The 14,878-nt window shown below is 41.6% G+C and overlaps 1 protein-coding gene across 1 annotated transcript; it reads left to right on the top strand.

Annotated features, from left to right (window-relative positions):
• Positions 1-6,005: 6,005 nt before the first annotated feature.
• and2 (actinodin2) lies at positions 6,006-13,744 on the top strand (the record flags this gene model as incomplete). Its single annotated transcript, XM_080034017.1, has 6 exons — positions 6,006-6,108; positions 6,207-6,251; positions 6,790-6,938; positions 7,049-7,945; positions 8,189-8,547; positions 13,552-13,744. 6 exons carry the CDS (start codon positions 6,006-6,008, stop codon positions 13,742-13,744), a joined length of 1,746 nt encoding a protein of 581 aa, XP_079890143.1.
• Between the last annotated feature and the right edge of the window lie 1,134 nt (positions 13,745-14,878).

Here is a 14,878-nt window from a genome sequence, read left to right as displayed (position 1 = left end):
GTGGATGCAGGAGGTCTTCAGATGCTGCCAGAGGATCCACACCGTGTCGTTTCACCAGGGAAATCAAATGTTTCCAGCGCCGGGATTACATCCCACGTCTCCAGGTGGCGTCTTTGACCAATGCAACATCTTCCGTGTTGATGATCCATTCTCAGATGTTGCCAGAGGGGGGGACCAGATCCACACCATCTCGTCACCACCAGGGAAAACTGGAAGAGGTCAGACAGGCAACCAATGAGCGAAGCACAGATTAATTTAAAGATTGAACAAGCATGGATGAACGGTGAATCAGTGCTGATGTGAGGTAATAGCAAGCGGGGAGCATCCGTTCCTAGGACGGCTGATTCCGGACAGAACTCGGAGTCAGTCGAGTAGCATGGAGAGTGCTTGGTAGACAGAGGGAGAGAACCCCTGGGGCATCTCTCAGCCAATCATGGAAGATAGACAGAAGAGCACAAATGTTAGAGAAATGGTATCAGTTTTGCGTCAGCAGGACAATTTTTCAGTGGGAGGACAACCGGTACTCAGGCCCAGACAAACTGAGACCGAGGCAGCTCCTCAGGCTGTTATTAATAACGCTATAACAGTGTTAAACAATATGAACACAGTTAACATTAATTTACATTGATTAACACTCTACCGTTCCACCGCACCCCGCCCCCAGAGAGCAAGCCCCAGTGCGGCACTAGTCCCGCGGAGGACCGGGGCCATAGATAGAGAATAAACAGTATAGAATAGGGAAATAGCCAAATGCACTGCTGCCACGAGGAGCAACCACAGCCAAAACCCCCGGAGGGGCGGCCCGCACGACTGATGCCATTAGTTTTCCAGGGATTTGGTCATAAATCAACCAAAAATTTGCCCCGAAGTTGATGCTAAAGTCAGGTGATCATTGATATCATTACAATTCATCCACTTTAGAGGATAGGTCGCGTCATGGTAATACAAACAATAGTAATGATTTTTTATTTTTAATATCAAACTTCCCGGATGATGCCAAAAGAAAAAGTCAGAGGAACAGCAAAGTCATCAGGATTCATCCACTGAGGACCATGTATTTTAAACAATGAAATCCAATAGTTGTTGAGACATCTCATTTCTGGAAGAAAGTGTTGAAACAACCGCCATTGGCATTAAAAAATATGTAGCCAACATGATTCTATTTGGTGAATGCACACTGATAGCATTTAGCCAGATCATTAAAATATACTGTATGTCCTCTTGTCACCATTCACAACATGCTTTCTTTGTTTGTTTTTTTGCAAAATGCAATTTTAAATTATGCGCAAAATATTTATCTTGGTAAATAATTATTCCTTCCTCCTTTAACTTGACAACATTTAAAGCCACAACTAAAGTGCTAACATAAAACAAATTGACAGGCGTGGTCATTTTTACAAGGGTCTGTGTTTTTAATGAGCTTCTCTTGTAACACGAGGGGCTTTATGGGTCTCTGCCCAAGTTTTTGTATGATGCCGTGAATTTTTTTTCCATGTACGGAAGGAGACAGGAACTTCTCCCAATGGTTGTTCCAGTTTAAGCTGAGGAAAACAACCATTTGTCTCCTTCTGTGACAGCTCCGGTTAGCCAAAAATGTGTAAATTGCAGGAATCATAGCAGAGACTGAGTAACCTCCAGGCATGCAAGAGGGACACAGACCTAGGGGACAAAATGTATGAGTGAAAAAAACAGCATTTAAAGGAATAGTTCAATATTTTAAATTGTTAGCTTTTTGCCTGTACTCTCCGGCTCAAGAAAAGGTGACAGAAACAGTTCCTGTAACTGCATGCATTTTTGATGTAGAAATGGGCACCTCATCCCAGTTAGTTTAACTCAAACACTGGTTGTCAAGGGGAGCAAGTCAAAAGATAAACTTAGCAACATCACTAAATGTTCCTGTGTGCTTCTTGGGACTTGTTTATTTACCATGTTATGTTGTGCTTTAGATTTTTTACATGTTATGTAATTTAAACACGAAATACATACTGGATGGAAATCAGGAAGTGCCTGTGACAGCCACATATGTTTTTGATTCTAAAATGACATGATGTGTAAAAATATAGAGTGTTTTTTTTAATCAGCTTTGTTTTCAATTTAATAGAAGAATAGGAATCAAAATATGTCTAATTTTATCAAAAGCTGCTGCCAGAGCCAGGGAGTAAAGGACTACGTGAAGAAGTTCTACCAATTGAAAAACAAAAATTGGATTTATAAATATATGTCCAAATATCAGCTGTAACACCTGGACACAGGTTACATGTTACAGGTGTGAATTAGTTAGCTAACAGTTATAAAAGGTTGGACTAATTCTCTTAAATGGAAAGGTTGCTCCAATAGTTGACATTTTTAACATGAACTAAAAGTTAAATATACATGATCAATTAGTTAGCCAAATGTTATGGATAAATATTTAAAATAGTTAACGTTAGTCAAACAGTATGGTTGAAAGATTTAAGGTTAGCTAGACGTTGAGTAGGCTAGGCTCTAGGCTATAAATGCTAGAAGTTAAGTTTAAATAGATGAAACAATTAACGTTAGCCAAACATTATGTATACTGTACATGGTAAAGAATAAATGGCTGAAACATAAGTTCTACTTCTATAATACAAATGCAAACCTTATACAAACCTGAACAGTGACCAGTGAATTACGAACATAAATTAAATAAAAATCACGTGTAAAAACCAATTCAAAAGATAAAAATCTGGAACACTACAGAAGGGATACTTGAGTTCATCTGGTAAGATACACCTCAAATGTTGCCTGTTGTGTTGTTTGCTTCTTTCAACTGATGTTTTTCTAGTTGCCATAGCTCCCACATACATGCTGTATACATTATACAGGCTGCACAGGCTACGTGGCACAATCCATGCTTCAGGGTCCTAGGTAACAAACAGATGTGTTGGCATGCTGGTCCTAATGGCTTTGCATCTCTACATTAGTAGCTCATAGTGGCCCTCTGTATGAGGCCTGCCTCTGCTAATGACCCCAGCTCTTCCTCCATGTTTTTGGGTTAAAAAAAAACAGAAAAAACATGTGCAAGAAAAGAGTAATGTATACAATTGTTCTCTACAAAACAGCCGAGTAACTGTTCGAAGAAAGAAGGCAATGGCTGCAAACAATTTAATGACACCAAGTTCAGGAGCATTATCAAAAAGGCCCATGCGTCAATATTGCCGCATTTGTAGTTTGACGTTCCAGATTTTTTTTTAATTCTTCGTACTAAGGTGGGGTCAGCGATTCTGACTTGTTGTCAGAATACATTTTTGTCAAAATCAGTGGAAATCTCCTAACAATCCACTGTCTGTCCGTACTGTTTCTACGCTGAAAAAAGTATGCAGTGTCAATACAAAGCCTAGGGTCTGTAAACAGGCATGTTGTGGGCCCCCTTTGTTTGCATATCCTTTGTTTACATAGCCTTTGCTGTGTATTATCACCAGGATTTTTTTTCAGAGCAGACAGTAGGGACAGGTAGCGGATTGTGAGGAGATATTCAGAAATTTTGACAAAAAGTGATTTTGACAAACGTTCTCAAGAATTGCTGACTCCACCTTTACTTTCTACAGAGACACTGGATGTGAAGCACAGCACTGTTATACATCAGTAGGTGTATCTGACTGATTACTCTAGTATCCTCCCAGTGGTAGACGAGCTTGTTGTTATTTATCACTAAATCCTGTTTTATGCATCTTTATGTTCTTGTGTAACATCAGGGAAGCAACGTGAACACCAACACTACCTTTTGCTGTACAGTTTTATGAGAACCACCTCTGAGATAGCCGCAGGCACTCCTTTATAACTCTGTAACACAGGCCTCTTGACTTGCCGTGTGGATTTAAAGTCTTACAGTTTTTAAGTTCACACCCATTGAGACCTCAAGGTACATTTCAAATCTAGAATAGATACAATGTCCCCTCGTGCGTTGACCCCAAATTCCAAACCTGTGTGGAAAGAAACCTGGCGCTAAGTGGCACCTTGTTAACGTTTCTCCTCTGAGAGCAGTCGTGCTGCTCACCTCTCTTAATTACAGGACCTCTATTGGTCAAATGGATGGCAGTGCAGGAGCCAATCCTGGATCTCCTAGCAGCACAACAGAGCCGTATGACATGCCTTTTTGTTTTTAATGATCAAGAGGGCTCCTTAAAAATGTTTCCCAGCCGGTGGGTCCCATACAGGGGAGTAGAGAGGTAGAGGGTTCAGACGGCCCGGACAACCACAGTGCAGCAAGCCCCCCCACCCCCCTCTCAAGAAGAGGCCAGAACTTCAGCACCTTTACAGGTAAGGACTCATGTGAATGTCTTTTTTTTTCATCAATCATAGAGTCATTGAAACTACTTGTAAACTTTATTGTGTTTATGTTTGTAAGTCTTCGAAATTGGTGGAAGAAAATGTCTCCTTTGGAGCTTCAGCCATCTTTGCAGCAATGGAGAAGAACATTTCATGCTTTTGTCTGTTTGATTGTTCAGCTCAGGGGCTTCATTTCATCTTCTAATATTCATAACAAAAGTCTTATTTTTCTCAGTAATCCCTGAAAAGCTCCATTACAGCATGCCCCCAATCCTCTCTATTGTCTTGGCATCAGCCAGTTAAATGAAAGCGCTCTCTTTGCTCCAGATGCATTCTCTTGTTCTTAATTTTCAACCACACAGCGATCAATCCAAGTCTAGTTGCATTGTTATAAGTAGAAGCCCTGTTAACCATCAATACTTCAAATAAAGTTATGCTGCACCATTATCAGTGAATATTATTTCTGTATTTATCCTCAGGAAGCACCAAAAAGTGAAAATGGCACGAGTTGAACGACCATCGTTTTCCCTGATCCACACAGGATTCCTGCTAGCTATTGTTTTATTACCAGGTGAGACTTGATTTACAAAATGTAAAAATGTATGGTTTAAAATGCATCTATTACTTTTTCTCAACTTTCTCAAAAACTTTTAGTTGCAAGAAGGATGGAAACTTACTCTTTTGTGATGGAAGTTGTTTCTTGTGATATTTATATCTGCACATGCAGGAATGTGGCCATACAAAAACAGGAAATGATATGAAATAGAGCAGTAAAAAGACATAATTTTCTGTAACAGAACTTTGTTTTAGTTTTGTTCTAGTCAGGTAAAAACATCCTCCTTTGGGAAAATGCTTTACAAAATGTTCTTGCTGTAAGTGCACTTACTGACATTTTTTACTTAAGTACAATATTGAAGTATTGAGTACTTTATGTTGCTTTCTAGTTCTACGATATTGGACATTAGAATTGCTTACATCTGCTGACTGAGATTTCATAAATAAAACATATGATAAGTGGATAAAATATAACACCCTGACAGTTTAACAACAGTATGAAGTAAGATTTTGTTCAAATTAGCTCCACTTTGAGCAACTACAACAGTAAAATGCTACTTTAACATCAATGCATCAGGACAAAATACATTATAATAAAACATGCAAGAAGTTTTAGTACATTCTGTACTGTGGTACTTTAACAGCATGTATTGCTACTCTAAGTCATGTAAAAGTACTAATTTGTGTTGTTGACAGTTTGTGCTGATGACCTCCATATTTATAAAATCCCATCACATTAATCGATGGCATCGAATTATAGACACCATTACCCTCATCTGTTTGACACTAAAACAGCGTGACATGTTGATGTGCGAGGCCGCCTGTAACTACCTCAAAATCCCTCCAGAGTCATAAAATCGCATTAAGCCCTGCTCCTCTGGGAGATTTTTCCACATCAATAAATGAGAAACACTGGACGTCTCAGGCATACTCTGCTGACTTGGCGTTTTTGTTCATAGTCGTAAACTCCTGATGTAAAAACCCCTGATGGAGCAGAGGACACTCGGCATGAGGAAACAGGGATGCACACAGACACGAACCCCCCCTTTCAAACTTCCACCTTTAGCGTGTGTTGCTAATTGGTTTGTGTGGGGGCCCACTCTTTGTAGTTTTACAGTTGAGGGAGGCCCCCAGTAGTTGGTTCAAAGCCTTACTGTGCGTGCATGGGGCTGGGTGGGGGTCTGGAGGAGGGGGGTGTTAAATTGCCTGTGTCGGGGCGCCAGAGTCCCAGCACCTGCCGCGTTTCACCCAGGGGCTTGTTAGCAGGTCAGCGATTTTTCCCTGATGTGAGGCTCCACATCTGGGAACATCTGGTCCTCGTCAGCTCTGCTGTTGCTAATGCGCCTCCTGCTCCTGTTTTACAGAGTTTCTGGGGGCCGTTCCAGTGGAGCAGCGCATGCAGGAGGAAGGTGAGGACCCAGGACGTGGCATCTTGGCTTTTTAGCCACTAATGTCAAAGATTCATGGGGCAATGGGCTTTAAAAGCTTTTATACACTGCTCTTACTTTCTTTTATGTTGCCTTAATATACATGTATACATTTTCTTTTCTTTTCTCATGTGAAATTAAACTGAAAATGTATGTTCTAAGAAACAAGCATTTTCAAGAAGTCATCTTTGCAACCTGGGAACCTGTGTTGAACATCAACTTTTTACTATATACTGACATGTAACAGAGCAAACAATTCATTTATTAATGTTATTGAAAGCAATCAGAAAATTTCTTGAAAATGAAAAATAAATTCATTGCAAATTAAAGTTGTTAATTATTGAGTTTTATTTTGTTAGCTTTGGATAGAGTGAGGCTAGCTGTTTCCAGTCTTTATGCTATGCTAAAGTAACCAGCTGCAACATCATTTTGTCAACACATAAATAAAGTTACAGAACAACAACAAAGAATAGTTAGTTATATGATAGTTCAAATTGTAAATCTTCTCCTGTCCCCTCAGTGACTGCATTGTCTGATGATGTGAAAGACGTGGCCATGGTTCGCAACAAGAGGAACATCCACCCCCTCTTTGCTGTGCCTCAGTACAAACGCCTGCCAGACTTCTGGGGATGGTACAAGTATTTCATGGACAGCCACAACCAGGAGGGAGTGAGTGGAGTTTGTTTCACTTTCATTTTTAGTTGATCATATAGTCAGAATTATGAAATCTGGTTTGAATCATTTGAATCATGTTGTACCCCTGTCACATTATTCTTCAGCTTGAGGATCTGGATCGTCTGTACATGGCCCACCTGCAGAACAAGCATCGGTCCGAAGAAACCCCAAACTTCAACCACTACCTCACGCACCTTAGCGAAATCTACAAGACTTGTGCCAACTCTGACGATCCCGAGTGCATCGCAGAGTCCACCAGCAAGCCAAAAGCTGCGTTGGTGATGCCCGCCGCCATCAAGTCTGCTCCCGCCCGGATGTGCAACCCATACCTCGACCCTTACTGCCTTTTCCCCATCCTCCCTCAAGCCGCTGCTGCCCCAGAGCCTGAGCCTGAGCCCGCCAAGCTGCCGGCCCCCATCCTCACCCCCTTCCTGCCCATGCCCCTCAAGAGCCACACCGGCTTCTACTACTACGCCCCCGTCCTGGAGTCCTTCCTCACCCACGAACAGAAGCTTGAGCTGCTGAGAATCTGCGGCGCTGAAGATGTGGAGTGTCTGCAGTATCACCTGAGGGCCGCCTACGGTTACCGCCCAGCCCCCGGCCCACCCCCGTCCTATTCCGCGCTCAAATGCGACCCCAGGAACCCCTACTGCAACCCCACCCTGGTCCACAAAGCACCCACAGGCTTCTACCACCTGATGTACCCCAGCTGTGACCCAGAAGTGGACCCTCTGTGCGTGAGCAACGCCGCACCTGCTGCTCCCCTCACCGCGGGAGAGGCCCCCAAAGAGCAACAGTGCAACCCTCTCTTTGACGCCGGCTGCAACCCCCTGACCGCCAACAAGCTGTCCGGCCTCACCAAGCCCGTGCTGGAGTACGCTGCTCCCCAGCAGGCTGCCGCCCCTCCCCCCGCCGCTCCTCTGACCTGCGACCCACGCACCGACCCCTTCTGTCTGCTGGCGGTGGCCGCTGCCCTGCGTAGAGGCACTACAGAGCAACAGGTCTGAATCCCAAGTCCTGCCTCTATAGGATTTGAATAGTTCAAGGTTTTGACTAATCCAGTGACCTTACTCGTCAAATGGTTCTCGTAATATTCTCTTCTTTTTCATGTAGTGTTTTAATTAAAATGATGGAGTGAAATGAAATGGGCTGTTGCATAATGCTTTCGATTACTATGTGTTATATGTGTTTTTGCATTTGTTTTTGAAGAAAAACACAAATCAATCAATCAATCAATTAACCAGGTCCGTTACAAGATTGGCGGCAAGACCTACGAAGCCAAGGCCAAGATCAAGGCACCAGCCAAGCCCGCCTGCCATCCTTTCGACCCCACCTGCGGCAAGTTTGCAGCACCGGCACCGGCCGCCTTGGAGGCAGAGGCCCCGAAGGCTGCCGCGGGAGACATAATCCTGCCACACCCAGATTGCGACCCCGAGTTCGACTACAACTGCCGCCTGCGTCGCGCTGGGCCCGCCCCTGCTGCTGCAGAGGAGGAGAAGGCTGCCGCTGATGAGCCAGTTGCCGCTGCCGATGAGCCCGTCAAAGAGGCTGCTGCCGCCCCCAGCTTTGAAGACTTCCTCAAGAGCGCCATGAGCCAAAACAAGTAGATTTCAGAAAATAATGAGAAAACAGAATCAACCCCTTGTAAGATAATTTGACCAAAATGAAACTCACTCTGTAGTCCATGCATCTTCATGGACAGCAACCTTCCACGATATGATCAAATAACAATTAAATGATTAAGAAAAGTTTTTTTGTAAAAGGGGAACAATTCAAAAGGGCCAACAACATAGAGCATTTAGTGATTTTTTATGGATTAAACTCTTCACGTGTGTATGTTTGTAGAAAAAGAGTCGTATGTATAGATGTGTGATAGATTGTAGCGGTAGTTTGAATTTGTGCCAGTGGACAAGAATTCCTCTCTGTTGTACATTCTCTTGTTTCTATTTGAGTTATCCTAACTGTATTTAATGTTTGTTTCCACTTTTTACTCTAAACCTCATAATGCTTCACCTGTTTAGTTTTTATAAAGTTCTAAATAAAAAAAACACTTTTGAAAAACTTCTGAATTTTATTTCCAGAGGTTCTGTGGTGGAAATTAGAGGTTACAGGGTAAAGACTCATCTGCTCAGCAGTTAAAGATAAAAGTAAACACCACACATTTTCAATACTTTACAAATATTTTCAGTGTTTTTAACAATGCTCTCCAGGGAGCCTTCTCTTTAAATACAGGCAGCATTTCAGCAACTCACATGCAGCATGTATATAATCAAGCATCAGTGTGCCAGCTGGCTCCAGTTTATGGTCCACCATTATGAAAAAAGGATATTGTTGCTACTTATGCACATTTTATGTTCACATATAATGACCAACAATGTGTGTTTTGCATAAAGGTACACCAAACTGTATGACCCCGAGTGACTGAGAGATTCATTAATGCAGCGGTAGTGGTAGAAATTCAGAGAGGAAATGTAGGGAGAGAGAGAAGGACAGAGAAAGAAAGAGAGAGAGAGAAAGAGAGAGAGAGAGAGATAGCCATTATGGTTGACTTAGCCACTCTGCTGGTCACCAATGCAAATATATTCTACCAATCATCTTCCAATATTTTACCTAATGGCAACTTAATGGAGGCAGTACAGTACACCCACAGCACAAGAACATTACTACTATCTTGCCATGCAGACACATTCAGTTCAATAGGCAGAAGAGAAATAGTCTAAGATAAACGGTGGTATCCCCCCCCCCCCCCCCCCAAAAGCTTAAACATTATATTTTAGAATTGAACGGTGGCCGTGGGCTACGAAGACTGCAGTCTTCTCTTCAATAATCCATCAGCTCAGGCACACAGCCGTCGCCTCAAGGAGACGGACACTGCTGCTGATTCTGTTGCTGCTGACAGTTTTAATAGCAGATAACACACAGCAGGGCCCAGTAATGACTACCTGAGCACAACATGCAGTCAAGAAAAGCCCCATGGAGGTATGTTCATAATTGTAGCTGTTATCCTGTAAAGTTTGGACCTGTGCCCGAGTTCTCCTGTCGTACTGCAATTAAAACTCTCTGAAGTTTAATTCCAAGTTCAGTCAGGATTATTTATCATGCAGTGCAGCACACTTGGCAGTTACCTTTCGTTGTGGGCTGTTTAAGGATGTTTTTTTTATTGGTTGTGATTTTGAGCTCATCGAAGCTGTCAGTTTCACCAAAAACCTCCCAGATGTCACTGTTGATTTGCGTTACTGTTCTGTAATGAACAGTCACATTTCACACCTTTCACAAGTCTTATAGATAGCATTTTGTTGCATTTCTTATCTAGGCGAAACCTTCATTTTTACAGTTGTAAACTATACAATCCATCGTAAATCTCCACTGCAACAATACACACCAAACAAATCTTTATTTTCAAATAGTCTTGGTTAATCTGATAAAATAAATGCAATAACATCCAGGAGGCTGATACGAGGTTTTCAGAGCCACATAACTGAGAGCCATTTGGAAGAGATCAGAAACTACTTCAGGTCCTATATTTATTAAATGGCTTCACTCTGGATTGATGCAACAAATGTATTATATTTTATTGAAAATCTATAAGTAAATCCATTGGAAATAAGATAAAGAACATTATTTAAAATAAAAATTGTAAGCCTTAATGTTTACATGCAGCTTTCCAGCAGGTGGCGCTTGTCTTCCCTAAGCTCTAAACCGTGAGGGAATGTCATTGCTTCACTACCAGCTGTCACAACAGTCAATACATCTCTGCCTCTCTACACAGTCTTGTTGTCAGAGCTGTTTTAATTAAAAGCTAGACGTTTGACGCCAAACTTTTGTTTAAGACAAAACAATTTAGCATGAAAAAACCTCTGACACAAATGTAACTACACAGATGAGAGTGTGATACCTTTAGGGGGAGATATATGTAAAAGCTGAATAATGTGTCGTCGGTTAAAATTGAATTTCATCAAAGGTCGTCTCAGGGGAGCAAAAGATCAAACAGTGTGAGGAGCAGAAAAAGAAAATGTTTGGAATCAATTTCACGCCTCTGTGAAGAATAATTGCTGTGGATTTTAAACATTATGATATTAAGATAAGCGCCATTCAGCAGAACGCATTCTGGTCTGCCGGTTTATCATGGCTGCTGTTCTGTGTTAATTACTAAATATACTGATGAATTAATCTGCAGAGGAAAAGCTTTCGCTGAATGCTGCTCCTGATGGATGGATGGATGGATAGATAGATAGATAGATAGATAGATAGATAGATAGATAGATAGATAGATAGATAGATAGATAGATAGATAGATAGATAGATAGATAGATAGATAGATAGATAGATAGATAGATAGATAGATAGATAGATAGATAGATAGATAGATAGATAGATAGATAGATAGATAGATAGATAGATAGATAGATAGATAGATAGATAGATAGATAGATAGATAGATAGATAGATAGGGAAATCTACCTATCACCCTGACAGTTTTCCCTGAATTATTCACATCTGAACATGTTTACATTATGCATAAAGGGGTCCATGGTTCTGCTATATAGCTTCTGCTTTTAGGGACAACGGTTTGATTAAAACAATAATTGAACAAAATTACAATTTACAGTGTTTGACCTGAGTCGCATCCATTTATCTCCCGAATCCGTCCGTCCATAATAACGCAGCAGGCAGACAACTAATGGACCCAAGATTTATTAATAACTGACTTTTCAGCTGACCAGAAATTGAAGTGGTACAAAAATAGATTCCTGAGACGGAGCTGTTTGAGGTTGGCAGCCTGAGGAGTCAAGTAAAAACGCTCTCCAGCATTGGAATGACCGGGTCTACTACACAGGCAATTTAACAATATTTCATCTTCTTTGCCCAGTCCTCGGTATTGCTTTTCTATATGAGTGAGTGATAAAGTCACACTAAAGCCATGCTATCACAGGGGCTTGTATGTAGCAGTCTGCAGGGACCTCCTTCCTGCACTCACACTCCTCAGATGACGGTAATGTTTTGTGGACCGATCGCTGTACCCTGTATTATTTAGCTGTTTCACAGAGGCGATGGAAAAACGCAAATGTTGAGCAGAGTGGGAGACTAAAAGTTGTGTGTGAAAGCAAATGTGACAGGCCGAGATAGAGTGAGTCATCTGAAAGGTCAGCTCACTATCTATTCTCTACATTTAAATTAAGTAGGCCTAATGGAATTTTGCATATAGATGTGCTTTCAGCTTTAACTGCGGTGGTTATTCAGTTCAGCAATGGCTTTGGTTTTTTGTGTGATGAAGTTGTTTAAATTGTAATTCTTCAACTTTCTTTTTTGCAGGTTTTAGTAAAGCAGTGCTTTTTCTGTCCCTATCATCTATTTTCCTGCATAAAATGTCCCCCCCCCAAAAAAAATAAAGTCCTTCTATATTTTTTAAAAAGCCTGCAGCTTTCAGCGACATAATGGCACCAAAACATTTAAAGAGCTTCTTCCCCGATGCCAGGTCTATAGAGGATTTGTTGTTGTTTCATAAGACAAATTTAAGTCTATTACTCTTAATGTGGTTGCTTGGATGGCAGGTTTAAGAGGCAAGCATCAGACGTACAACATTTGTTTCAAGCTATTGTTTGAATATAAAACATACATTTGAAAGAAGAAAATCTCCCTCTTACCAATAACAAGTTGATCTCATTAGCAATAAAACGCAATGTTGCTCAGTTCAACACACAAAGGGTTTAGTGCAACATCCATATTTGGCAAATGTGCTGATACTGGGTATTATTTTGATAATATATTCGCCCATTATTGTTTTTTTCTTGCACTTTTTAAAGACACATTTTCAACTGATCAATGTATATTGTTTCCCTTTAACCATGCATCAGGTTTGGCTAAGCACTCTTGGACCAGGGTTCCATTAAAACAGTAGAAAACAGAGTAGACTATCCGCCATACCAAACTGGCTTCGGGCTAGCTGGTCAAACTAGCAGGAATATAAATGTCATGTGTTGTCCCACGGTATGCTGTGAAATTGGCCTTTAAAACAACAAATAGAAAACACAATTTATAGAAATAAATCTATTAGAAGTTATGCAGTATGTCATGTTCGAGAAAATATTACTTGGAAAAAAATCTCAGCTTCAGGTGACATTTTCAAAGAATTCTACAATTGTTCAAGTAGCATTTTGTTACAGCAGAATTCAGAGAATAAAGTCAGAACTATTTTTTTTCTTATATGTGTCCCGTATTCACTTCCCTAATTAGGACATTAATCTTAAGCGTAACTTTTTTTTGTCAAGCTGCTCTTTCCAAGGTCAAGAATACACCTTCAAGCTCAAGGTTTTTCTTAGATATACAGTCTCTCTTTGAGCTAATTTACTTCTGCCAATAAACTACGCATAAATGAGCAGGACCAGCAGAATAACAACATAAGTGGTAGTTCCATCCCTCAACAATCATTCCCGTAAAGCTCCATTTAAAAAAAAAAGAGGGTATTGATGGTTGTCGGCTGAACTGATCAATGTTGGCTGGCCGCTTCTTTAATTCATTAACCGCGTGGCGCATTGTCTTTCAGATGCAATCTAGCCTTGAATAACAGTGAGTCGCACTGACAGCCTTTGTCATTGATCTGTCGCAGCTCAGCGGGCTCTGCCAGCACGGATCAGACCCACGGGGGAAACCTGGAGACGGCCTGCCGTGCGTTGACTCACATCAAGATGAATGGAGGAGGAGGACGAAGGCAAAGGAAAGGAAAGCTGTGGTTTATGTTGGATATTTGCACAGGGATCCAGGGGGCAGAGAGCGCGGTGGGCGGACAGATGGAGACTTAGAGAGAGACTGACAGGGGGAGTGAAAGAGGAAATATGTGGGATGGATATTATTGACAGATGAACAGACAAACAAAGTGTGGTAGTCGGGAGGGTGATGGAGTCAGAGGAGACAGCCCTTGGGTTTTTGGTGGATGGCAATGACCACCTTTACATGCACAGCAATACTCCAATAATACACCAGTTAAGATCATGTTCCGAATAAGATGTTGCGATGTTAACAGTAGTTTCTGCTCGCATGAATCAGAGTAAGGTCATAGTCTGAGTAAGCCATAATCGCATATATACAGCTGGAGTATTCCGATTTTAGTCGCATCATTGAGGCATGTAGGCCCATTAATCGCACTAAATATTGCTACCGGAAATGCCGCTGCTGTGTACATTTTGGCTGACAAAACAATGCAAGACAAGGATAATAATATAAGGTTTGTTAATTTTCCTTAGACGGACGGGAATTATTGTCGGAAAAGAAAGTGCTGACATCAGAAGTCATGACGCTTCTACCACTACTGGTGAACGTCACTGGTTTTCATCAAAATATGCTAATTGTTATGTAAATGGTAATTTTCCGGTAGCTGCTGTGCATGGAATATTTTCTTAACTGGAATATGGAACATAATCAGAATATGCTGTGCAAGTAAACGTGGTCAGTGATGGGACAAAAAAAAAACTGAACTTCATTATTACTATTCAGCTGGAGTTCCTCTGGGTCTTTTCAGCTGACTTGCTACAAACACAGCTCCTCGCTAAGTCTTGGCCTCTGAGGCTGCGAGGGAGACCACGGCGCTTTGGGAGTTTTTCAGCGCTGCTGCAGTCAGCACCTGGTGGAGGTTTGTGCTGACGGTAGCTCAGCGAGGCCTCATCAGCACCCTGCACCTCAAGAGAGCTAGGGAGAGGGATGGGTGGGGTGGGTGGTGGGGGGGATAGCATTACCTCCAATCAAACCTGCAGTCTATGAATGACAATGAGGGAAGAAAGAAACTGAGGCTCGGCGAATAAACTAAGTGAAATTAGCTCCTCATTACATTCAATACACCCCGGGTCGCAGCAGTGAACATTTGGGATTCAGCACATGCGCAGGGTTAAAATGAAAAGGATCACAGCTTGTTTCAAAGTAAAGTTTTTCAAATATTCACT

This window comes from Ammodytes marinus (genome assembly GCF_949987685.1).
Source record: "Ammodytes marinus genome assembly, chromosome: 9".
NCBI classification, from domain to species: domain Eukaryota; kingdom Metazoa; phylum Chordata; class Actinopteri; order Uranoscopiformes; family Ammodytidae; genus Ammodytes; species Ammodytes marinus.
Note: the sequence above shows the minus strand (reverse complement) of the source record. Positions and strands in the feature narration are given on the sequence as shown.